The 26120-nt window shown below is 38.6% G+C and overlaps 1 protein-coding gene across 1 annotated transcript in view; it reads left to right on the plus strand.

Moving 5' to 3' along the window:
• The window catches only part of LOC127649775 (glutamate receptor ionotropic, NMDA 3B-like), a 69299-nt gene that overhangs the window by 26377 nt on the left and 16802 nt on the right, over positions 1-26120 (plus strand). Inside the window, exons 2-5 of the mRNA XM_052135008.1 lie at positions 9204-9865; positions 16861-17953; positions 18739-18884; positions 24690-24805. Coding sequence (XP_051990968.1) covers positions 9204-9865; positions 16861-17953; positions 18739-18884; positions 24690-24805 — 2017 coding nt within the window. The remainder of the gene's footprint in view (positions 1-9203; positions 9866-16860; positions 17954-18738; positions 18885-24689; positions 24806-26120) is intronic.

Consider the following 26120-nt stretch of genomic DNA (forward strand, 5'->3'; position numbering starts at 1 on the left):
CACAATAACTCTAACTACAAGTGACTGACTAGTAAATACCATTCACATCACTCATAATACAAATAAGAAACTAGATTTGTTTGAAAGCTCTAAGTCCTTGAAAATGAAAAGTACTTAAATTCCTGTATTTTTATTCAGTGATGCCTGTATGATCCCTGTTTAGTCTGTTCTAATCGCAAGTTTATCTGCTCATTAGGCCAGGTTTTGTTTTTGTTATAACAGTAGATATCCGTTAAAATGTGTCTTTTCCTAAATCAGGGATATTACAATATCAACAATACCGTAAGATTTGATTACATTTTTTGTACACATCTTTGGTTGTTGTCATTGAAGAACTTGAGTCTTATTAATGTTTATTTTTTGAAAATTTTGTACTGCTGTAAAACCTTAAAACAGCAAGTATTTTGTGGGAGAAATCTCTCTCTGATTCTGTTTTGTACTGTGACTTGACTTGACTGTTAGACAGACTCAACCTGACTTGCTTGAGGTGATCCACTGACTTAACTTATCTTGCTTGTCTGTATGCATTGTTGACTTGATACTTGCACATGTATGACTTGCTCTTACCTCTGCTAAACCCTATGGGACTGTCCCTCCAATAAGTGTACTGTCACTTCATTTGCTTGAAAATCCACTCCAAATATTTATGCATAAGGAATGCATTTTAAGTTTCAGTTTCTAATTCCCAAGCAGGCAGCCACGTATATTTTCCTTGGCTGTGCAGTGAGTTTGCATTTAATGAAAAAGTAATAGATGAAGGTTTAGAGTAGTAAACCCATTTACTGGGGTGCCCAAATAATATGTCAAACTAATGTCCAAATATTTGGTTAAACAGACAGGGAGTCTGAAAGCTGTTGCACCTTGATCAGGAATTATACCCCTGGTGCAATGTTTCCCTGGATGTTTAAGATTCTGTTCTGGTGAATTTGGACAGAGCTATTTGGTAAATCACCTCATCCATAACCTCACATGTCCCCAAATAGCTTTCATTACAAATATTACTTTAGCACCCAGTGGGAGTGCACCGTGCTACTCACAAGGCCTAATGTGAGAGATCATTCCTATTATGAAATGTAAAAAAATATTTTGCTTTCAAAGCTCCAGACATCTCATTACGGTGCTGTTTTCTATGCTATGGTGCTGTGAATTTATGAGCTCTCCTCTCACTCATGAAACGGGACATTTTTGCAGCATAGCATTAAGGTCACTGCAGAGCAAACAAAAATGTTATCAAGAGTAATAACAGGTCAGAGTCCAGGCAGCTAATATTTAATTTCACAGGAACTCCATTATACTTTGGACGCATACTGAGCACAGCGGGTACACACGGGACAGTGATACAGTGACATACACAACACAACGTAACAAGCAGCAGTAAAAAAAAATAACCCTCACTTTCTACCTTCAGAGAGGAAAGACACTCAGAGTTTGGTATCCACACTGGCACCTCCTAAAAGGTCTGAGCTTTTTGTTTCTTGACTTAGGTTTCATTATTTTACAGTACCACATACAGTTCTGATTCCTGTGCACAGTTAAGATAAGAAAATTAGAGTGCAGCTTTTGTCACAAATAATTTTTACAATTCTGATCTCAGTGCAAAGAAATTAATTAAATGATTCAGTTTTTCTTTTCTTTGTTGTTTTAAATTATTTCCATTGCAGATCTGAGAATGTAAAGCAGGGAACCATGGACGTTGATGGTAATGCAGAGATTATGAAGAGCTGACATCTCTCCACTTATCTGATCTTGCTTAAGTGAGCCTTTGGTACAGTGTTAGACTCAGGTTTTCACATATTTGCCAAAGCAGGCTTAATGATGTGGCTAACTGAATACAGAGGGGATGCCACTCAATATATGGCAGGCTGAGAGAGTATTTAAGCATCACATTCACAGCGTATGAAGGATGATAGCTGTGCTGTTCATCACTTATACAAGCTAATTTACATGCTCTTTAAAAAAAATCTTTAAAGTATGCTAAATAATTTTTTTTCCTAGATGAATTTACATGGTACATACATGAACATGAATCCTTTCTCATTTCTTCATAATGCCCCAAACAATTCATATGTATAATGATATGTTCCATAAATCACTTCTTCGCATGATCCTGTTTAGATTTCTGTCAGACCCCTAGAGAGAACCTCATTTTGATTCCGTAATTAGACATTTGTTTTTTGCGAGACTGTCTATGTGTTTTGAAATTATTCAAATGTGTTAGTAAATCTTCGCTGATTCCCAATGGGGTCTGTTTTAATTAGCTTACTGTCATTCCTAATAGAAGAGAAATTATATTGATGTACCTTTGCTTACATTTTTCTCTCTGCCTCCTCATTTCTTTCTTCAAAACATTCTCAGTCAGAATTTTTATATAATTCACTAGAGAAGCAATTCTCTTTTGTAGTTCACTTCAAAAATACAATGGGAATACTCCAGGTAGTCATGATGGTCTGAAGCCCTATAGAATCACATCAATTTACTGGCTGATGGTGCTTAAACGACAGCCATTAAGGAGCTATGCCATTGGCATATGGAGGAGACGCTGGTGGCCACATGAAATTCGACACATAAGGCAATTGATACAAGTTCTATGCCTCCTGCCAAAGATTGGAGAATTGAGCATTTAGAACTCAATTTGAGTCTCGCCTCTGGGCCCGCGGCCAAGTGTCTTGGAGCACACGTAATACTGTTCATTACAAAAAGCACCACACAATGTTCCACCATTACAATACAAGTGTCAGGGCAGATGTTCTCAACACTGGTCTCTCTCCTGGAGAAGGTTGTTTAGGAGATTCCAGTCAGAACAGATCTGTTGTCTCAACCGTGGGGCAGTTTGTTTGTTTTTGGTGGCTGCAACAGGTTTTTCAGTCACTTAGCAGAGGCTATCCCATTAGCTTGTGGATGCAATTTGTGTAGTGGGAGGTTGGGCCTCTCCGCATATTTCTGTTAGATTTTATAATCTAGATAAGGGTTTAACTCCTGCTTCCCATGTTTTGTCTGAACAGTGTTGAACTTATAATTCCATCTGTGTAGGCCGCTTGTGAGCCACTATATGCTTACCAAACAGGCTTGTACAGTTGGCAGCTACTGGTGGTATGGCGTTATGGTATACTGTTCACATCGGGTCAGCTAATGATGCAGTGTCAAAGTGAACTATGAAAGAGAACATCTGGGTTACATAACCCTGGTTCTCTGTGTAGGGAACCAGATGCTATGTAGCTGGCCATACTGCGTGGTTACTGCACAGGCTCATGTCTCTTGAAGAAATTGTGCCAGGCGAATATTTATTAGAAGCCCATGATATAGCTTCTTATTGGGAGTTGCTTAAATGCCATCAGCCAATAAATAGTTTTTTTTCATTGCATCAGCTACTGATGGAGCATCGCATCCCTACTTATGAAACCGGGATTACATACGAAACCAAGAGGTTTTATTTACAGCCTTAAAGCACTTTAACACAGCATTGTAAAGTTGTAAAAATTATCTAAAATTTGATTATGGAGTTATAATAACAATGCTGAATCAGAAGTCTGTTATTAAATGCAGATAAAATGAAACTATAATTTCAAAATGACTTACTATATGATTATAAAGTTGTTATATAAGCACATCGCCTATTGGAGCAGACAAAAGCAAAAATGGCGCCGCAGACGACCGCCTCTGAATTACGCTCCGTAGTGTTTTTTGTGTTTTTGTTTATTAACGCTGTTTTCTGCCATCCCTCTCTGGTAACATTTACCAGAGAAGAGCTCTTGAATATTGGACTTTCAACTGCTCATACTATTCCACCGCTCTTTATCGAACCTGGAACTTTCCCGGAGTTATTATTTGGAGGAGTAGCAGCTCTGTTTGGGCTTCTCTTGAGACGCCGAAGGGGAAAACGTGCTGGCACACTGGTTAAACTGAGACAGCGGGGTTTTCGCACTGTGCTCCCTTCTATCCACCTGGCGAATGTCCACTCTCTGGCCAACAAAATGGATGAACTGCTTCTCCTCAACAGAACTAACTTGGACTTCTGCCACCCTCTGTTTTACCGAATCCTGGCTCACACCGCACATCCCGGACAGCGCACTTCACCTACCGGGATTTAATCTCATCCACGCGGATCGTGAAAGGGAGCTCACAGGAAAAACAATGGGAGGCGGAATCTGTTTCTATTTAAACTAAGGGTGGTGCACAGATGTCACAGTGTTGAAAAAATCATGCAGCATCACCTCACTTAGAGACATTATTTATAAACTGTAAACCTTTTTATTCACCGCGGGAGTTTTCCTCGTTTGTTATGGTCGCTGTTTACGTTCCACCTCAGGCCTGTGTTAGTGAGGCGTTACTACACCTGGCTGACCAGATAACTAACGTGGAGAAAAAACATCCAGACTCCCTGCTCATTGTTCTAGGGGACTTCAACAGAGCAAACCTCAGCCATGAACTTCCAAAGTACAGACAGCATATTAAGTGTCCCACCAGAGACACTAACACACTGGACCATTGCTACACTACATTAAAGGACGCCTATCGCTGTGCTCCCCGTGCAGCCCTGGGACTCTCTGATCACTGTCTAGTCCATCTTATCCCGACACACAGGCAAAAACTGAAATCTGCTAAACCTGTTGTAAAGACTGTGAAAAGATGGACCAATGAGTCAAAGCTGGAGTTACAGGCCTGCTTTGACTGTACTGAGTGGAGTTTTTTTGAGGCCGCAGCCACTGACCTGGTCAAACCTAACCGACACTGTGACCTCTTACATCAAATTTGGGAGGACATGTGTGTGCTGACTAAAACCTTCCGCACATACAACAATCAAAAACCCTGGTTCACAGCGAAACTCAGGAAGCTTCGTCAGACCAAAGCGGAGGCCTTCAGAAGTGGGGACAGAGTCCGGTATAACCAGGCCAGGAACACACTGACAAAAGAGATCAAAGCTGCAAAGATGAGCTACGCCGGAAAGCTAAATAACAGCTTTGCAGCCAAAGATCCTGCATCAGTGTGGAGAGGCCTGCAGACACTCAATAACTGCAGGAGACCATCCCCCAACATTGCTGGTACTCAACAACTGGCAGATGAGCTGAATGGCTTTTATTGTAGGTTTGAAAAGCCCACAGTCACACCTCTCCCCGACTCCACAACCATCTTCAAACAACCACCTTCCCCCTCTGACACGCTGTCAACCCCCCTCTCTGACCCCTCATCTGCACTCAAGATCTGTGAAGAGGATGTGAGCCACCTCTTCCAAATGCAGAATATCAGGAAGGCCCCTGGCCCTGACGGTGTGTCACCATCCTGCTTGAAAATCTGTGCAGACCAGCTGGCCCCCATCTTCACACAGATCTTTAACAGATCACTGGAGCTGTGTGAAGTTCCAGCCTGCTTCAAACGCTTCACAATCATCCCGGTCCCCAAAAAACCCTCCTTCTCTGGACTAAATGACTACAGGCCTGTCGCCCTGACATCTGTAGTCATGAAATCCTTTGAAAGACTGGTTTTGGCCCACCTGAAGGACATTACAGGCCCCTTGCTGGACCACCTGCAGTTTGCCTACAGGGTTAACAGGTCAGTAGATGATGCAGTCAACTTGGGACTGCATTACATCCTGCAACACCTCGACGCTCCAGGGACATATGCAAGGATCCTGTTCGTGGACTTCAGCTCGGCGAGCAACACCATTATCCCAGACATTATCCCTCAGCACCAAACTCACCCAGCTCACTCTGCCAGCCTCCACCTGTCAGTGGATCACAAACTTCCTGACTGACAGGAGTCAGCTGGTGAGACTGCGAACATCACATCCAGCACCCGGACTATCAGCCCTGGCACCCCCCAGGGGTGTGTGCTCTCCCCACTGCTCTTCTCCCTCTACACCAACGACTGCACCTCAGGAGACCCATCTGTCAAACTACTGAAGTTCGCTGATGACACAACGGTACGATCAGAACAACCTGGAGCTGATCGCTCTCTGGTGCGATCAGAACAACCTGGAGCTTAACATGCTCAAAACTGTGGAAATGACCGTGGACTTCAGTAGGTAGCCCCCCCACTCTGGCCCCCCATCACCATACTCAACAGCCCTGTGTGTGCTGTGGAATCCTTCAGGTTTCTGGGTTCCACTATATCCCAGGACCTGAAGTGGGAGCCCAACACTGACACCATCATCAAGAAGGCCCAGCAGAGGATGTACTTCCTGCGCCAGCTTAGGAAGCTCAACCTACCTAAGGAGCTGCTGATCCACTTTTACACAGCCATCATCCAGTCTGTTCTCTGCACCTCCATCACTGTCTGGTTTGGATGTGCCACCAAAAAGGACAGGAGCGGACTACAACGGACAGTCAGGACTGCAGAAAAGATCTTTGGTGCCAACCTGCCCTCCATTCAGGACTTATACATTTCCAGAGTCAGGAAACGGGCAGGAAACATCACTGCAGATCCATCTCACCCCGGACACAACCTGTTCCAGCTTCTCCCCTCAGGTAGGCGCTACAGAGTAATGTAAGCCAAAACCAACAGACACAGAAATAGTTTCTTCCCACAAACCACCACTCTGATGAACAGCTGATTTCTGACTCACAGTGTCAGGAAAAATTCGCAATAACCCAGTAACTCTGTCTCTAATCAGCCACCTGTTTACTGGTTACTACTTAATTGTATTAATCATTCTCTATTTCAGAGCTGTTCATATTGTTATATTGTCATATTGTATACATTGTATACCAATCCACCTTCCTCAAGTCACAACTCCTGCACAAAATACCTATACTATTTATTCCATCATCCTTTGCAATATGCTTCATCACACTGGGTACATGTGTGCATAATGTATGATAATAATAACTTTACTCCTGCATCCTTTGCGCTCTGATCACTGCACTATTTTTCAATATGTCTATATTGTTTTGTTCATAGTGTGTATATTTGTGTTGTCTACACTGTAGCCTGTGTCTGATTGTGAGCAATGTACAATCCTGAGTCAAATTCCTTGTATGTGTACACATACCTGGCAATAATGCTGATTCTGATTCTGATAATTAGGTTTAACAAGTCAATTTGGGGAAGATAGACAGATAGATAGTCATTTCCGATTTCTCAGCTCAATTATGGTTTGTTTAGGCATCAGGAGCTGGTGCCATGTGAGTGACAGATAGATTCAACACATCCTATCTCTACACCTGCACAGTAATTGGATGGCAAAACTACTCTGTGTTCATTCGCAAAGCCTGTATGTTGTCATGGCATTTGGAGCATTTATGAGCTATCAGTTAAAAAATAATTCACATTTATTTGGCCTTGGTTGTTAAAACAGATTCTGAAAATTGCTTGCAGGGAGTGGATAAGTCGTAATGAAAACAGGCATATTAAGCAGAACCCACCTGATGTCCGAGGTGGATGGCAAGTCAAAATATTCATGCTGCTCTGATTGTCTGACTGTCAGTCAGTGGATCCATTTAGACGTGGGAAGCATTTCTACAGGGTGTACCTATTGTTTGGTGGAGCAGGTGTTTTCAAATCGATTGAGCAATGAGAGGCCTCAAGGCTTAAAGTTTGCATTCAAATATAGAGTTTTTGGTTGTTTGTTTGTTTGTTTGTTTGTTTTTATTCACCTGGGAATGCTTGGATAGACTGGTAAATAAAAGATAAGCTTGTTCCAGTTCTCACTTCTTATCTGATCTCCCATATGTACACAGAACAACCCTGAGACCCCTGTGGTCCATTTCTGTTTTGTTTGTTTTTAAACCTTTTTCCTATTCTTTTATTTCAGCAGAGCAGAACTCTAACACCAAAAAGAATAAAAAGCCAACACTTTTGTATCTTTCTTTTTCAAATACATTTGGTTTGGCATCGCTGCATGGAGTTGTCAGTGTGTGTACTAATTTGTGGATGGGTTGTGACGTGAGTAATGATGAAAGTCACTGGGAAACATGTCAGAGCTGCTATGCCAGCAGTAATGTAATTCCAGTCACATAGGTTTTAGCTTTGTGTAGGGGATCCACTTGAGCGCTGTGGCCCCGTGCTTTGTGCTCACAGCTCCCCCACCAGGTTCAAACACTCCCTAGCCCCCTCAGAACACTAGAGCATCCCATCATTCTCTCACAGCACATTCATGCACACCCCACTGTCAGTACCCATCAAAAACAACCAAGTGTCTGTATAGACATGGCTAGGAGCCATTCCAGATCTGTGATAGAGCTTTCAGCCTGATTGCTCTTTCTTGCTATTTTGGTTTATATTTGTCATTCAAGTGATTCAAATGATGTCTCCATTTGGGCTCAGATTGTGTAAAAAGCAGTGTTATATTGGGTATTCTTGAGTATGGGGTCAAAATAAGTTCGGAGTGAGTAAAATATGTCTCTATTTGCCTGTGAGGCAGCTTGGGGAGATGCAAGTTACATTCAATACTTTTATTCAATCTTAAAGTCATTAGGGAATACAATATGCATTTGCAGCCTGAGGCTATCTTTATTCAATGGTAGGGTTTTGTTTTTGTTTTTGATGAGACTTTGAATAATAGACCTTAGTCAGGGTAGACAGCATATTTAATTTTATGCAGAAGAAAACAAGAGCTGTGTCCCAAATGATGCACTATGCTCTGTGTACTTAGACTATGCAGTATGCACTCAGCTGTCTAGTGTATGAATTTTCAAATTGTAGTATGTCTCAGATGGAACACTTATGTTTTTTCTACAAGAAAGCAGTCACTATTTTTCAGCTAATGGAAGTGACATTTCAAGTGCATGCGATGTGTTGTCGCTAGCTTTACCGCATTAGCAAAACACGGTTAAACATATGTAATGATGTACATATTTACACAGTGTGGGGTGACAGTAAAGCTTTTAACTAACATTTATAAGGTGTTGTCTTCACAGAATTTATGGTAGTTGCCACATTCACCATTAATTAAATTTTTATGTTAGGCTTGCTTCTGCTACCTATGTAAAGCATAAAATGTCAAATTTTCCACACTTTTTTTTACTTGAATAAGTACAATATCTTGGTACTCGTAGAACTTTTCTTTTTGTTGCATTTTCAGTGTGATACTCGTACTACTCACAGTACAAAACGGCATAAAATACTGCAGAAGTATGCGATTTGGGATGCAGCTAAGGTTTTATGCAAATTTTATGTCTACTGACATTTTTGGAAAATTTTATTTTAAAAGTTTTGCCAGCTATACTATCAAAACCACATCTGACTTTGTGTATTTTCTCTGGGTCCAGAACCGGTTCCATTTGCAGATGATGACACGTACGCCCCCCTCAGGATTAGCAGAGCTGCTGTTATCAGTGTTGCTGAAAGGGGGCTGGCAGGGTGGGGCAGCCACTCTTTGTCCGGGAGGTGGGAACACCGGAATGCTGGAAGAACTAGAACAGAGGGGTCATCTGGGACTGAATGGAGCACACTGGCACCTTTGGGAGACCCTCAACTTGTCCAGACTAGAAACTGAATCCACAGAGAAAGGAGATGAGAAAATGAGGGAGCAGAAGATGATGGAGCTTCTCTCTCAGCTCTTCAGTAGGACTCCTTCTGCTCCAGCATCTTCCATGGTGCTTTTCGGATCTGACCCAGAATGTATGGCCACTGTGCTGCATAGCGCCAACCAGTTGAGCTTTGCGTTGCCCCTGATGCACTGGATAATTGGATACCCACTTAGTCTGGATTCTCTACACTCCATCGGCTCCCCCCAGGGCCTTTTGGCTTATGGGGAGGTGAATCGCAAGCCCCTAAACTTCTACATAAGGGATACCCTGCAGCTTATTGGCAGGGCAGTGTATGCTGCTACAATGGTGAGACCGGACCTGGCACTAATCCAGAATATGGTCAACTGCTTTGACAAGCCCAATAAACATGAGCTGCCCTCCTCTGGACAGTACCTTGCCCGGTAAGCATGCTTTTTGTGTAACATTTTCCAGTGTAAGGGGTCATTCACACAGCTAAATGGAGTGTAACGGAATTGAACAGAAGGGGCGTTTATAGGCGTATTAACTCCCATCTGTTGCTTATAAATAAGACTTAAAGTGCATGTCTGTGTGTAAATAGATTAAACCAATTGGCCCATTGTTTTAAAATTGATGTTGATGCTCTGCGCTAATATTGCTAGATGCTGAATAAACTGTGAGTCTTGCCCTAACAGCTCAATAAACATTGAGCTGTTTTGGTCTAAGTAAACATATGTAAACATACAATTGTGCAGACGGAAGGTAAGAATGCATCCTGTGTGAATGACCTCATAATGTGTTGGAGAGTAGCCAACTACAAGTAGCAATGCAACAAATGTTTTTCAGAAGCATGACAGTAGCTCAGCTATTTGCTAAATATTGTAGCATGTCCAGAAACAAGTTTTTATTCAAACAAGAAGTGGTATAGAATGACAAAACTCAAAAACGCTGTTGTTTATGTCTCATTATCACTAATAGCCTACATTTTTGCACAGGTAGGCTACTCCCAATTGACCATGTTTCACATACTGATTAATGAGAAATGTATGGGCTTTCAAGCCCAGGTATTTAAACAGAGGTTTAGTTAAGACCAAACCAGACCATCCAAGACCCAGACCAAGACTACACCCCTCGAGACCCAGACCTAGACTAGACCCTTTAAGACACAGATCCAGACCAAGACCCAGGCCAAGACCTATCAGTTCAAGAACCAGGAAGTACATTTTAATGAACCAACATGATGAATTTATATTTGAAGAAACTTCTTTAAAGTTTTGAAAAGCAAATTTGACAACTGCAGGCATTTTCCAGACAGCTATATAGAGAAAACACTCCAGTTTTACAAGATGCCTTCGTAACCCAAATGCTCTATGTGTCACAAAGCAGTTTATTCTTCAACCGTAAAAAAAAAGTCAGATTAAAAAAAGTGTTATATATGGCTCTTTATTACAGTCATAATAATAATAAAAAATACAGTAAATAATACAGTTGAATGTTAATGAAATAATCAAATTTAAGTTTTTATTGTTAGTGGTTTCTTATCTGATTGCTTTAGAATTGGTTCAAAATTATAAACAATTCCTTTAAGATTTTTTGCATCATAAATGAACTCTCAAAACACAGATGGTGGATTCACATGTTAATATTAAATGCCAAATTCATCTTCGCTAATCAAAGTTAAATCAAGACATGGAAACTTAATTGAAAACTATTGTTGGAAAATTAAACTATTAAAACAACTATGCATAAACAGAATGTTCTGACAATAACACTGACCATCTCTGATTGAAATAAAGAAAAACAAATGCTGATGTAAAATAATCGCAATAATTGAAAAGAACAGTTTGAAAGAATTGTGAGTTCAAGCTGAACTGAAGTGATTGACAGCTTAAGTGACTATAATAGGAGTGTTCTTTGCTCACTTTCTGTATATTATATAATTACAATGACAGTTGTTTTTCATGCTGCTAAGAGAAATAATGCGAAGTTTACCGTTTAGTCACTGTCTTTATTTACAGACCAAGACACTATGTAACGAGACCCAGATCCAGACCAAGACCACTTTTATATGGTCTCAAGACGTCTTGAGACCAAGACCACAAGATCAAGACTACAATTCTGATTTACAATGGAGCTGCATGGCAGGAGAATTGGACATTAGATAAGAAAGCAACTATTCATGGCCTTATTTGTGGAAATGTACGACTCTCAAAGACTCAAATATCATACACAAATGTGTGCGGCTATTCAAACAGACAATCATTTTAGACAATCTGTGCCAAAGAAATCAAGCATCAGTTTAAGAATGCAGTGTGCAGACTTATTATGTTGGGCATTTGCAGTCAAATATCACTGGTAATAGTTTACCTATACTATAAAAAATACACTTCTTAAAAACATCATTGTAATTCTAAATTGTCTTATTTAAAAAAAAAAAATCATATCCCCCAATATTTGGTAATATAGTCAAATAGATATTGTTTTAATGTATCTGTGTTTGTTAGTAGCTTTTATTGCTAACTACTTTAACAAAAGTTTTGCTTGATTGTAACTTAAATGCTTTTAATTCTAAGTAGAATGTAGTTTGTCATTAATCCAACTTCTAAGTAACTTCCCATCACCTGTGTATAGCCTGTCTATATTAAAATCTATTATAATTGTATTTCATAACCACTTATTAATTTGCTAGCTGCTCACGCAGTGCAGTCATTTCAAGTTTTAAATTCACTTTTGGCCATTAGTGTGGGTAGACATATTCAGCACATTTTCTATAAAGGTTTTTATTATAAGGTAGTATATATTCTCAAAGGAAAATGGCTGTATTAATATTCCAGCCACTTGTATTAAGTTACAGGAATATTCGTTCTTGGCACCAGCATGGTTGCATATCTTACATTTATTTCCCTGATGGAGCCACTGGAGACTTTAAAATGCAATTACATGACTAAGGGGCATTTTAAATACATTAATACCTCCTTAATCAAAACAATATCCCTGTGTGCATTTAGATAAACAGCCAAGTTAGCAAATATACAATGACATTCTCAGCAGTGTGGAATTAATTAATTTATGACACTTGTCTGCTCCACTCTGTGGTGTGGGCTTCCATAGAAAAGAAAAATTACTAATGAGGTATCATTAATATCGCAATTGTTTCTCCTAGACAGCACTTAGATTTGGAGTGTAAATGGAGACTTTTGCTTTAAAGGTATAATTCACCCAAAATGAGAATTTTCATATTGTTCCAAACCCATATGATTTTCTACTGTGAAGCACAAAGAGACATTTAGCCTCACAAATCCTATTGTGTTCTATGGAAGAATGAAAGTCATATGGGTTTGGAACAACATGAGGGTGAGTAAATAATTACAGAATTATAATTTCTGGGGGAACTTTCTTTTTAAGTCTTATGCTTCACAATTTTTTCTCTTAAGAATCAGACCTTAGTAGGTTAATTCTCTCGAAAACTGTAAACTCTGGGCCTCATTCATGAAACTTTTGTAATGTATGAGTAAATTCTGAGTAATGTGCGCGTAAAGTGGACCTTCCCAAAAACTTTTACTGGATTCACAAATCCTTCGTACTCCCCAGATTTGTTAGTAAAATGTGTGTATGTTTTCGTAAATAGGGGGCATGTGGGCATTCATTCAGAATATCCATAATCCACGCCCATGAAAACTGCATATAAGGATGGCACCAGACTCGGTCGTAAATGCTGTTAACATCTCTGCGTAACAGTAATTAAATCATTTCTAATAATAAAGTTAATTCACATAGTAAAATTTTGATTTAGCAAACACGTGTAAAAAAAAGTGAGGACTTACAGTCATCACATGTTTTTGCTGTCATCTGAGGCTCTTTTGTATCTTTTAAATCAAACAATTTATTGACAAGAAGTCAATAGAAATGGTTTGACATGAGTGTAAACAATGTTCAGTTTATGCCAGGAGGAGTATGTCCACCAACAATAACGTTTTCTGGTTGAGTTTGCGACACATCGCCAGCATCATTTCCATAATCTTGGGTAAATCATGATGGTAACAGTGATATACTTGCAACTGGAAGAATCTACAGAGAAATGTGTAGAATGCCAGCAGAAGATCTTTGACTGAAACACTATAAGATATTACAGATTTGCAAGCTACACTACAGTGTGCAGACTTTTTTCTAGTTGTATTGTGTTGATGTGTTTATTTATTGGTTTAACAGCATTAGCACTGACCACAAGTTTTCAGCTGAAGATGATTTACCGCTGCTTATATACAAAATTATTATGAAACCTAAATTATAGAGCTCATATCAAATAAAAAAAAAATTGCCGGACCAGTCACGTAAGAGGGCCTTAATTTCCATGAAATTTTCACCGTCAAGCACTTATGCTGGAAAAATGATAAGCAGAGTTAGAAAAAAACTATACTTAGAAAATATAAATGCAAGCAGCAAATAAATGTTTATGCTATGGTTTAAAAAAAAATAAAAACTTTATTTTTTACAAATTTATGATATTTTCTAAGGTTAATTTTACAAATTTAATTATTAGTCAATTTAATTAACTAATAATTAGTTAATTTCATTTCCATGAAAGGGCACAACACGTTTGGATGTCTTACGCACGATTTACACAGAGCAGGTGTACATTTTGTTCATAAAAACTAACGTTTTGAAAATACAAAAACTTTCATGAATCAGAGAATGTTCATCAGCACAGCTTTACGAACAATTTACACAAGTTCGTTCTGCTCGTGTTTCATGAAGGAGGCCCTCTGTATCTATGTGGCACTATAAAAATTCCTGTGTTTGTTTTGAGAGGCCCGTTTAGACCCACCCCAACAACATTACTCAACCCAGTTGGGGGTGGGAGTAGCTCTATGTTTGATCAACAGAAGTTTTGAAAACATGGTTTATTTTTGCAATTACATTATAACCACTAGTGTCACAGAAATTACATATTTAAGGTATAGAAACATTTTATACATAGTTGAGGAGGCTTAAATCAAAGTTAAATGAGAACTCAATTAAGTCTCCTGAGTTATGTAATAAAATTTTCCTCTGGGCTGCACATCTCCTCTCTCTCACTCTCTGACCTCTAAAAAACAGGACAGGGAGTTTTTCTGTATTCAGGCTGTCTGGCTCTTCCTCTGTCTTAAATGCCAGTGTCCAGTTCAATTTTAAGAGCTCACAGAGCCTCCTGTCCTCTACCTCTCAGACTGATGCATTGTTATCTTTGTGCCAGGGGAGGGGGCTCTGAAAGTGTTGTGACATTAGCTCCGTTCCAAAACATAGTGAGCTGCCTTGCTGTCTATACAACTGAAATGAAACTTCAATAACTGATTTGGAGTATGCAGCAACTCATCATTCCAATAGTGCTTCCAATAAAAGCACAAAGGAGACTCAACAATTCATGTCTATAGAGTTGGTGTTTGCATGTTGTAAAGCTAATGGCACAATACCTTAATAAGCATAAAAAAACATGGCACACAAGAAATATTTGGCAAAATATAAAATTTTTAATCAATATTTGTTTCAGAATTATTGGCCAAGTGTATTTATAAGCGACATTTCTCTTGAATCGTCAACCATCTTGGATGGGGATTTCACTGAGCCTGCCGTAATTGGATGCTGCCTTAGGATATGTCCAAAAGAGGTATCTTAGAAGGTAGCATCTTTTCGAACAGTTTTCACGTTTGGAGTGTCCCTTTGATGCCATAAAATGCTTCCTACTCAGGCAGCTGAGCTCACGATACTATCACTAAACCAAGCCAATGTGTCTATTAGATTGTTTCATACACCCTGAGGGAAAACAATTTACAATTTCTCACTAAATGCAACAACCTAAGAGAAATTAAAAGATATATAACTGGAAAACAAATTGAAGAGACGCCGCTGTGGTGGGGTTGACATCAAGTCCCCCATCCACAATACTGGAGAACTTATCACCAAAGGCTGGAGAAAGACATACCTATCTGCTCTCTTCCACAAATGAGATTTTCTGTGGTGGAAAAAAAGTGTAAAACAATATTCATATGTAAGATTACAGTGCTGTTGTTATATGAGTCTTTGCGTCTTATATGAGACTCGGGAACCCTGAGATTTCCCACTTGATTGAATGCAGTGATGTAATCTTTAATATTCACCTCATAGTCTGAAAATACCCCATGTTAAGAAATGTATTTGCTCTGAGAAATATGGGTATATCACAGGAGCACAGGTAATAGGACTGTTCTACAATGCTTTTGATGTTGGAATCTAAAAACACAAATCACCACAACACTATTGTTCCACGGAGCTGTTAATGCATTCTCAAAGTTTAATAGTAGACACAACAATGGCATTCTCAGTAAGGACTTAGAGGTATAAAAAGAGAATGAGCTTTTGCAATGGTCAACACATTATCATGATTTTTAACTTCTGCTCTCACACTAAATCAAGTGTTCTCAAGGGGTCAAGCTTAGGGCCATCAGAAGAAATTAATGGTCCAGGCAATCAATTTACCCCTTTTATTTTCTCTGTTCTGCTCTGTTTTAATGGAACTATTCAGTTATGGTCGCACAGAGTGCATATCATTTATGGTCTCATTTAGCCACACATTACAATCCACTTCTGCTGGGATTTTTTCATCTGCTCTCTGTGACCCAGACATCATCCAATAGCCCTTTGACTATTCTACATCCTCATCTGATTTATTGATGAAATCGATCATCTAACTAATTCATGGCATATATTCAGCAATAAAAGCAGTGTCGCTAGGCAAGAGTATGTAAGGAATGACAATTAAGTGATCTATGCTGAGCAGCCCAAGAATATAATATCCAGAGCTATACGGAGGGTTATTCATCTATAAATTATGCTTTACTTATTTTTTTGGTTCTTACATTTCAATGATAGTTAACGCCACTAAGGTTGTGGCAGCCTGATAGTAAGGACATTGGCTGTCAAAGGTCAGATATTGCTTTCAGGTGAGGCAAAAGGTTTTGTGTATCAGCCTTCGGATGGTTGCTCGTGTCTTAATCCTACCATTCCATCCTTGTGTGTTTTGAAGAAAGGCTCTGAACTTTAAGGTGCTTCAAGAGTGATCTATATTTCCTTCTGTTCACTGATTCCTTTTTCTAGCTGTTAAAAATGGCTTGTGTCAGAATTTAAGATAAAACATTTTGGAATGTTAGTTTAAAAAACAGAAATTCCATGTACCTGTGAAAATCAGATGATGTTTAATAAGTAAGAAATAATTATTTACATGACTGAAATGGACTAAAATATATTTTTTTGTGTGACATTTATTCCTTACACTAGTTTTTAAAGCTCACATCCTCTGGCTATTGTGTAGGATTCAGTTAGCGAGAGATTCAGACACTTTTTCCTTGTCATCTCATCACTGTCTATGCTTTTGCTGGAAGCATATTTATTCCCCTCACGATGCTCATGTCCTTGCTGTTCATAGGTTTTTGACAAACACTTCATTCACGGGGTTGACAGGCCTAGTGCAAGTACAGCATTCCCTCTCCAGGGTGCTTACCTCACAACGTTTCCACATCTGGAGTCTACAGCGGGACCCTCTAGGCCAGCCTAGTTGGGTGACCGTGGCGAGTTGGCAGTCGGGCCAGTTGGAAGTGGAGGAACAGGGCCTGTGGCCAGGCATGACCAAGCGCCACTTGGAGAAAGGCCCAGGGATCAGGCTAGGTGGCCGCTGGCAAGCAGGACTCCCAGTTGCAGGCAGCAGATTGCGGGTGGTGACCTTGGTCGAGCACCCGTTTGTTTTCACACGAGAGGTGGATGATGAGGGCCACTGTCCAGCAGGCCAGCTGTGCCTTGACCCTCAAACCAACAGCTCTGAAGTCCTCAACCAGCTGTTCAGAGAGCTGGAGCAAACCAACAGCAGCTCACTGCCAACTGACATCCGTAAATGCTGCTATGGATACTGCATCGACCTGCTGGAGAAGTTAGCAGAGGACATGAACTTTGAGTTTGATCTTTATATCGTGGGTGATGGGAAGTACGGGGCATGGAAAGGCGGAAGATGGACTGGGCTGGTGGGTGACCTTCTCAATGGTATGGCTGATATGGCCGTCACCAGTTTTAGCATCAACTCAGCTCGTAGTAGAATGATAGACTTCACAAGCCCTTTCTTCTCAACTAGTCTGGGGATCCTGGTGCGCAGCAAGGACACAGCTGCACCTATTGGCGCCTTCATGTGGCCCCTTCACTGGTCCATGTGGGTGGGCATCTTTGTGGCACTTCATATTACAGCGCTTTTCATCACCCTGTATGAGTGGAACAGTCCATTTGGCATGACACCACATGGACGTAACCGCATCAGGGTCTTCTCTTACTCGTCAGCCCTGAATCTCTGCTACGCAATTCTGTTTGGCCGTACTGTCGCCAGTAAAATTCCAAAGTGTTGGACAGGCCGGTTCCTCATGAACCTTTGGGCCATTTTTTGCCTCTTGGTTTTGTCCAGTTACACAGCCAACCTAGCAGCTGTCATGGTGGGGGAGAAGACCTTTGAGGAGGTCTCAGGGATTCACGATATCAAGGTACAGCATTGCATTTCAAACTAAATTTCTGTAGAGGTCTTGTTTTTCTTAAATGCTATAACCTGGTTGGGAGGGCAATATAAATACTAATGGGGTACGAAAAAAAAAAAAAATTCCCTTTCAATTAAGTTTTTTCTCTTACCCCTTTGGCAAATAGTTTTTTCTTGTTATTAGCATAAATGTTACTAGATTTTATTTGATTTCTTTGAAAACAAGACAAAATGTATTATGTAATTTTGCTTAAAAGAAAATGTATCTTTTTTTAAGAATGTTTAGATATTTTTTTTACTGGAAAACAAGATAAAAACATACATATAACTTGTTTTATTTAAATAATAACATCCATACCTCGTAATCTTGATAGTCGCCAAAAGGTTTACAGTATTTAATGTAAGGCTAAATCTAAAACCAATGTGCGAACAAGGGTTTTGCCTTAGAATCAAAGCAAAAAGAGAAAAGCCTATTTTTTTACTCTGATTTAAAAACAAAACCAAGTAGATACATATTTATTTTTAGTAATGAGTTATTTATTGATAAAGTTACTGTTAATAATTGTTCAAAAGTTAAAAGAACTGTCATTGTTATTTCATTAGTTTTCACTTTTACATACAAATTTGTAAACGTGTGTGTGTTCTTAAAGACCAAAAAACATAAGAATATTACAATATAAATGTTTCCTTATATCGCCCACCCCTACCTTATACTGTGCTTAGCTATGGCCAAGTGTGTATCCGAGTCTGTTCTCAAACATTTTCATCAATTCCTGTTTCATTCGTCTTTTCAAGCTCCATCACCCATCTCTGGGGTTTCGATTCGGCACAGTTCGAGAGAGCAGTGCTGAAGACTATGTAAAGAAGAGCTTCCCTGAGATGCACGAATACATGAAGCGCTTCAACAAGCCCACAACTCCAGATGGAGTTTCTACACTCAAGTAAGTGTTTAAACCCAGGAGAGCAACCAAAGAGATAACAGGCACTTGAACATACAGTAATGATGGGTGAAAAGTTCAGGTAATGGCAAAACAATTAGTGAAAGGGAGGTAGATCTAACTAAATGATCAAACTGAATTTCTTAGCGGCCTACTTCACTTGCAGTAAATACACTTGATATACAGAGTCCACAAGATTGGCTATAATATTAAAATCACATATTTATATATTTATAACATGATAAAATCAAATGGTATTGAGCACAGGCCCCAGTTCATATAAAATAAATAAGAGTTTGATTGGAGCTAAGCATCTTAAAAAGCGCTAAAAAGGAATAGAGCTTAGTTATTGCACAGTGCTGCCGGAGATACACACAGGCTGACAAAAACAAAGAGCCCAAAGGCAGAATTTGTGAATCTTGATCCTATTAAAGGGAGTAACAAAAGCACAGTACGAGGGCATCATGTTAGTTCTTACAACTTCAAGAGCTGTTGGCAATGCTGTGGAATTACTGTGGATTTTTGTATAGCCTTTTTTGAATCCTTTTTTTATTCAATTGTATTTACCTGCTTTCCGTGGGCAGTAATGAACCTTATTTAGTATATGCATTTTTGAAGTGAACAAATAGTGGCTGTGGGGGATAAACTTAATTTTTATTTAATGGCTTGATCTGTTGATTAATTTGGTGTAGATCATTCAGCTGACTAAACATTGTAAAAAAAAATGTCCAAGAAATGTTCAGTAGACAAAAAAAAAAAAAAACTAAAGCAAATATGAGTTGAGAAAAATTTATGTAATCTAGGACATGTATAAAGCTTTATACAGTGTGTGCCATTGTACAGACTGTAGTTCTATACCCTCACAGCCTTGTTTTCATTCCTGTCTAAAACTAAATGTGCCGCAACTCTGGGTAAAACCCTGTACACACATGCAGTGACTTTATAGCTTCATGTCGCTCATCCCATTACTGTGAAGTCACTAGTGTGCATTCCTACTGCTATCACGCTAACGTTATTGGTGAACTGCATGTCTGACCAATAAAAAATGGAACATATTGCTGGTAAAATATAGCATTCTAATTTGACAAGGAATCAGCTTTCTTGTCACCAAAAAGGACAATTCTGCAGGGTAGAATGTTTCATTTAAACTGCAGCAGTGCTCAATGCATCTTATCATAAACAATAAGACTGAATCTATCAATGTAGGAATCCATCCCATTCAGACTGATGATAATTTATTTTCCACGCATAATTCTTTATATCCATGTATGTTGTTGCAGCAGCCGAATCATATACAGTGAAATCGCTCACAAAAACATTAACTTTAACTCGACTCCAGTATCTCACAGGAGACGAATGACATGAGCTCCTATTACTCCCAAAAGTCACTCCTCATTTGCATAAATATTAACTTTTGCCAACTTTCTCAAGTCGTTGGACACACCTACATCAAGTCACAAGAGGTCACTGGAAGATTGGGTTACTTTGTCGCTGGAAGTTACTGCATGTGTTTACGAGGGTGAAGGTGTATAGCGTAATGTTAATTTTAAAAGGCAATTATTTGTGAATAAAATGAAATATTATAAGCCTAATTTATATAGAAAGGAGGCATGTTTGCACTGAAAATAATGTCAGTGACTTAATTTAAAGGAATAGTTTAGCCAAAAATAATAATTCTCTCATCATTTACTCACCCTAATGCCATCTCAAACTCATTTGACTTTCTTTCTTCAGCGGAACACAACAAAGATATTTTGAAGGATATATGATGTGTTTTGGTCCAAAAAGGACATACAGGCAGCATAAAAGTAACCAATATGACTCGATTTGTTTAATCAATTTCTAAAGCTATATGATTGATTTGGGTGAGAGACAGACCAAAAAATTTCCTTATTCACTATAAATTTGGACATCCGGCCCGATTGAAACAGCACAGGCTTAAAGATGATGATGTTTGAAGCTGCACATGGTTGCCAGGAAATCAATTTCAGTTTTATTATACATTAATTTCATTTTCTACTGTTTATCATTCATATGGACCCCATTGACTTACATTGCATGGACAAAAATACATACTGTAACATCCTTCAAAATATCTTTGTTTGTGTTCCGCAAAAGAAAGTTATACAATTTTAAAACAGTATGAAGTTCATTAAATCATTTTTGGGTAAACTATCCCTTTAAGGGTTCATGTCATGATGAATAAAATTTTCCTTGATCTTTGACAAATAAGAAATTATTGTACTATAAAAAACATACCGTATGTTTCAGATCTGAAAACTTCCTCCCTAATCCAAAAAGAGCATTTATTTACACAAAGCTGAAAAAGCTCTCCAAGCTCGTTCTCCACTTCTGCAACTTCCTTACGTCAACTTGGGGGCCTTCATTAATGAATGACCATCTCCAAAGCAAGATATCAATGCCTCCTTTAACATCATCGCCTCTTTGGCCTGCCCACTTGTGCACAGTAAGAGTGAATAATGAGAGCTGGACAGGTACAGCCATTGCTATACATCCAGAGGGACCATTGCTGTTGTTGTTATTTAACTAACAAAGAGATTTCAATGTTGGTGAAGATTCAAAAACATTGTGCTGTTTCTGGCTTTGCACAGCCTTCTGAAGTATGACAACATTTGAAAAGAGTGGGTGAAGTTTATTTTTTAACAAAGTTTTTGATAGATCAATGTGGTATTACATGTTTTGGAAACCATTATGATTTAGACTTTTTAAAGAAACTTATATTGAAAGATGGAGAAGTACCAACTACTTTGACATGACAGTAATGCCTATGAGTAATCAATTTGTATTTGTGTGATATGTAAGGCCAGTCAGCCATTTTTAATTGCAAAATAAACCATGATCAGGACTCAACGCAGAGTTTTATGCTTGGAAAAAACCGTTCCACGAGTGACGAATTTAAAGATGTTAGCCAATCATAATTGTAGTTATTTAGTGAGCAGCGTTATTTCAGAAAATTTTGTGTCTGTACCGCACTGTTAGCGTTACTGTTACTGCAGTGAATTAGTCCCTGAATCTCAGAATCTTGATCTAGATAAAGGTGGTCAGAAAAACTGTCACAGTACAAGGACAACATGTCAGTTCTCACAACCTCATGAGCTGTTGACATTGCTGTGCAGTCTTCTCCTTAATGCGTAGTTAAATTCATTCCACTTTCAAAAGGAATTATGCGCATTATCTAGCTCCTTTTTTTACACATACAGAGTGCACAGGAAGAGTCGACAACAACAAGTGACTGCTCTCCAGTTTTTTTCTCTGTTTTCTTTGTTTCCACTCATCCCTGAAGAACAGGGACTGCTGCAGACTCCAAGCTTAGAAGAAAGCAGAAGCAGTCACTCTCAAGTAAAATCCTCTAAACTTGCTGAATGAAGCCAAAGGTTTTCTTCAGAGAAACAGATAACTCAAGCACACACTTATATGCACACATACACACAAAAAGATACAGCGTAAAGCTAGAGTATTTTTCTTTGTACTGCCTTTCATGACTGATGCTGCCTTTTCTCCCATGTCAAATTCTCCCCACTCGATTCAGAAGAGACACCTTGCATGGTCAGCATTTTTACAGTTGAGAAGCAATTGTTCTGAATCCTTGGGGGCAGGCTTTTTTTGACAAGCATCTGGGCAGATTTTATGTTCAAAAACATTGCGTAACAGTTGTAGTGGTAAAAATAAGGTTAAGTTTTCCAAATGTTCCTTGTAATGCCCCTTGATTTAAATCCACAATGGGTGATGTTGATGCAATGATGTCCTGACGCGTGCAAAAATTGATCCAGAGGCTAATGGAAGATTGAAAATGTTGCTTGAATTTATTGAAAGAAAATAAATCAAACATTTGAGCAGTTTGAAGGCTTGTAACACAATGAGCAGTGGGCACTATTTGCAAGGTCAAATGACTGTGCACACACAACATACACCCTTTTAAACCTCCTTTCCCTCTATACCTATAGAGGGCACAAACTCACAGAATATAAACACACACTTAAACCATTAACAATATTACTCATATAATAAACTGAAATGGATTTGTTTGATAGCATAATTGAAATGAACAAATAATATGTTTATTATTAAATAAAAATAATATGTATGGCTCTTACAACAGTCCTAGTTTCATCCTTCAAAAATTCCCTGAACTCTGCACTTCATAATTTTTCTGTCACATTTGAGGTAAGATGAGGTCAATTGATGAGCAAGCTACTCAAAATGTAAGTCATTTTGTAGTGAAAGTCTTGATGCCAGTTAAACATTCATTAGCGCTATGACAGAAGATTAAGTCATAACGTAGTAATATATGATCATTTTCGACCCTGTCTCTGGCCCTCTGACTGAAACGCTCGGTTTTGACATAAGCATCTCCTTTAAACTTCAACAGAAACACCCACTATTATGATTGGCTAACATCTTGCAGCCACTCAAATAAGGCCATATTTGAAACTCAGTTGGAAGAGAATGAACAAAGCTCCACAACATTATAAAACTAAATTTCAGGGTTAATACATAATGCACATCCAACACATTGCATCCGAATATATTAAACTATTCACTCAATCACATTATCACCATAAAATATCATGACATTTGAAATATTCATGAATGTTCACTCACAGTTTTGTGATTGGGTTCAAAAGTGTTTTTTTACTTCCCCATCCTTCAATAAGAGTTTCTTTGCAAAGCTTGAATTTTATTATTACAGGCTCACAAACAATCCATGCTAAAAAATAATAGTCCAAAGCACAGTGAAATGATGCTCTGAGGTTCACATCACCAGAAACACATAGACACGACCAAAGACGTCCATCTTGTGCATGTATACATACACCAACAATTAAAAATAGCACAGATGTGTAAACTAACACGTCCGGAATGAGTTTGTGCACAAAATAGCAACTGAATGAAAGAGAATGGCGTCTACTGTTCTAAGTTGTAACTTGACGCTGTGTCTTTTAAAAGTGGCACAAAGTACATGACAACAGTCAAAGACGTCTGTCTAGTGCATATTTATATTCAAAATTATTCAAAATAGTCCAGATGGGTCCCTTTGGTGTTCAGCAATAGTCTGTCTGTTCTGCTGTCTCTCTGTTTCTCGGACTGAGCGGCAGTGGGTGGGGCCAAGGGTGCGATGACGCATGTAATGGGACGTGTAAATACAAATGAGCAATGTCTCGTGATGTCACAAACACAAAGATTTCAAAAGGAGAGGTTTCAGCAGGGTGGTAACTATAAATGCTCTTTTCAGACTGTGAAGGAAGTTTTGGGTTCTGAAATTATGAATATATATCAAGGTAAATGTCAATCTCCATTTCATGACCCCTTTGAGTCTTGATTGAGTCTTTGCATCTTTTTATGTAAATTTGGCTTATTATAGATTCTAGCACTCAGAACTGATCTACAAGATTTGAAATTGCATGTTGCAAATTGGTTTCAGCAAAACATTTTTTGGCCATGTTTGTGCCTTTATCTGATTTGCATTAATGCTTTAGTAAATCGGGTGCTAATAAAACACAGTGCATGCAAATAAACCACACAGTCAGCAGCCCCATTTCATTCTTTTATCAATTATTATTATTATTATTATTATTATTGTTTTTTCCTTTTCATTTCAGGGTGATATAATCCATGCTGAGTTTTTCCAATTTGATTCATTGGGCATTATTATTACTTTCCATTGTGCTTTTTTCTATCATCTTTCAATCAACCAATTCCCAATTACGAGAGAATTTTAATTATCCTAATTTTAAATGAAGACGTCAGTTTTGCTTCACTCTGATTATACTCTTCTGTGTGTTCAAGGACAGATCCCCCTCAACTAGATGCTTTCATCATGGACAAGGCTCTGCTGGACTATGAGGTGTCCATAGATGCAGATTGCAAACTCCTGACTATAGGAAAACCATTTGCTATTGAAGGTAATGACCCCTGTGCCCCTGGACATAAAGAGTTAAAGAGTTGCTTTGCAGCCGTTTTAACAGGATTTTGTCCGTGAGCTGGGCACATTTGATCACGCTACATTGAATTACATATGCTTACAAAAGCCTATGAAGTTTTTCATTGAAAGACCACAAGGTTATGCTAAATATTTCACATATTCAGAAGCCAAGTTTGACACATCATTTCATAAGCAAAAGCGATTACATTGTAAAGATGGGCTTTATGGCAGTCACCCAGCCCTGTCCACACCTTTCATCCGGATGTTATCTGCTGCTGTGCATATGAAATTACTTTGCAGTCTGCCAGACCTTTACTGGTTTCTTTAAGCTACCTTTTTATTAGATGGATGATCAAGACCGAACCCTCATGTACACGTCTGCTGGCCCTAAACAGGGCTAAATGAAAGCCCTGTAAACAGTATGTTGCATAATGACTGTATGCAGATGAAAAGCTGGAGTCAGACATCAGTTCAATTCACAAGTTTTAAAAGAAAATATCCTTGTAAATGTTATTATAATACATTCTTAAAAAGAGAGAACACAATTCAGGAGAAAGCTTCACTTCAGAATGGGCTCTGTCCTGTTAGCACAGCTGGAAAATCCCTAATTGTTTTAAAATGGGTGCACGCTGCTACAATGTGATTTCAGTGCAATCTTGTGCTAAAGCTAAGACAGACTGTGCAACATTAAATGTGTTCTATGGCATATTGTGTGATATGCATCTTAGCTAAGACTTGGTCATGACTGACAGCAATAACTGGCCATTTTTAGTCACAGAAATGTTTTTATTGAAATGATAGCACAAAAATCCAAGCAAGCCCTTGCATTAATAATGAGGGAAAAAATCTGAAATCTGAGAGTCTGGAGTCAGTTGTCACTTGGCAAAAGAGGTAATGGATTGCTAATTCTTCAGAGCATTCTCATTATAATTTTCCTTGTATATTCAAAATGTAAATGGGATGCTATCAGAGTTAATATCATCAACAAAATTACTTTTATTATTACTATTATTTTGTCAACGATAACTAAGAATAAAAAGTTGCATCATGACGATGATCAAGTAAATGTTTTGATAAAAACATGCTGTTGATGAAAAAATGACAAGAAGAAAATAATAGCTAGATATTAACAATGCACTAACACTGTTTTATATATTTTTTTTTTAAAGAAAGAAAAATCTAGAAAGAATTGATTTGTACACTATTGTAAACTATATATATATATGTGTGTGTGTGTGTCGACTTAAATTATATGCCATTTTTGTCAGGGTGAAACTGAATATAGGAAATGTAAT

Source organism: Xyrauchen texanus, chromosome 9, assembly GCF_025860055.1.
Source record: "Xyrauchen texanus isolate HMW12.3.18 chromosome 9, RBS_HiC_50CHRs, whole genome shotgun sequence".
Classification (NCBI taxonomy): domain Eukaryota; kingdom Metazoa; phylum Chordata; class Actinopteri; order Cypriniformes; family Catostomidae; genus Xyrauchen; species Xyrauchen texanus.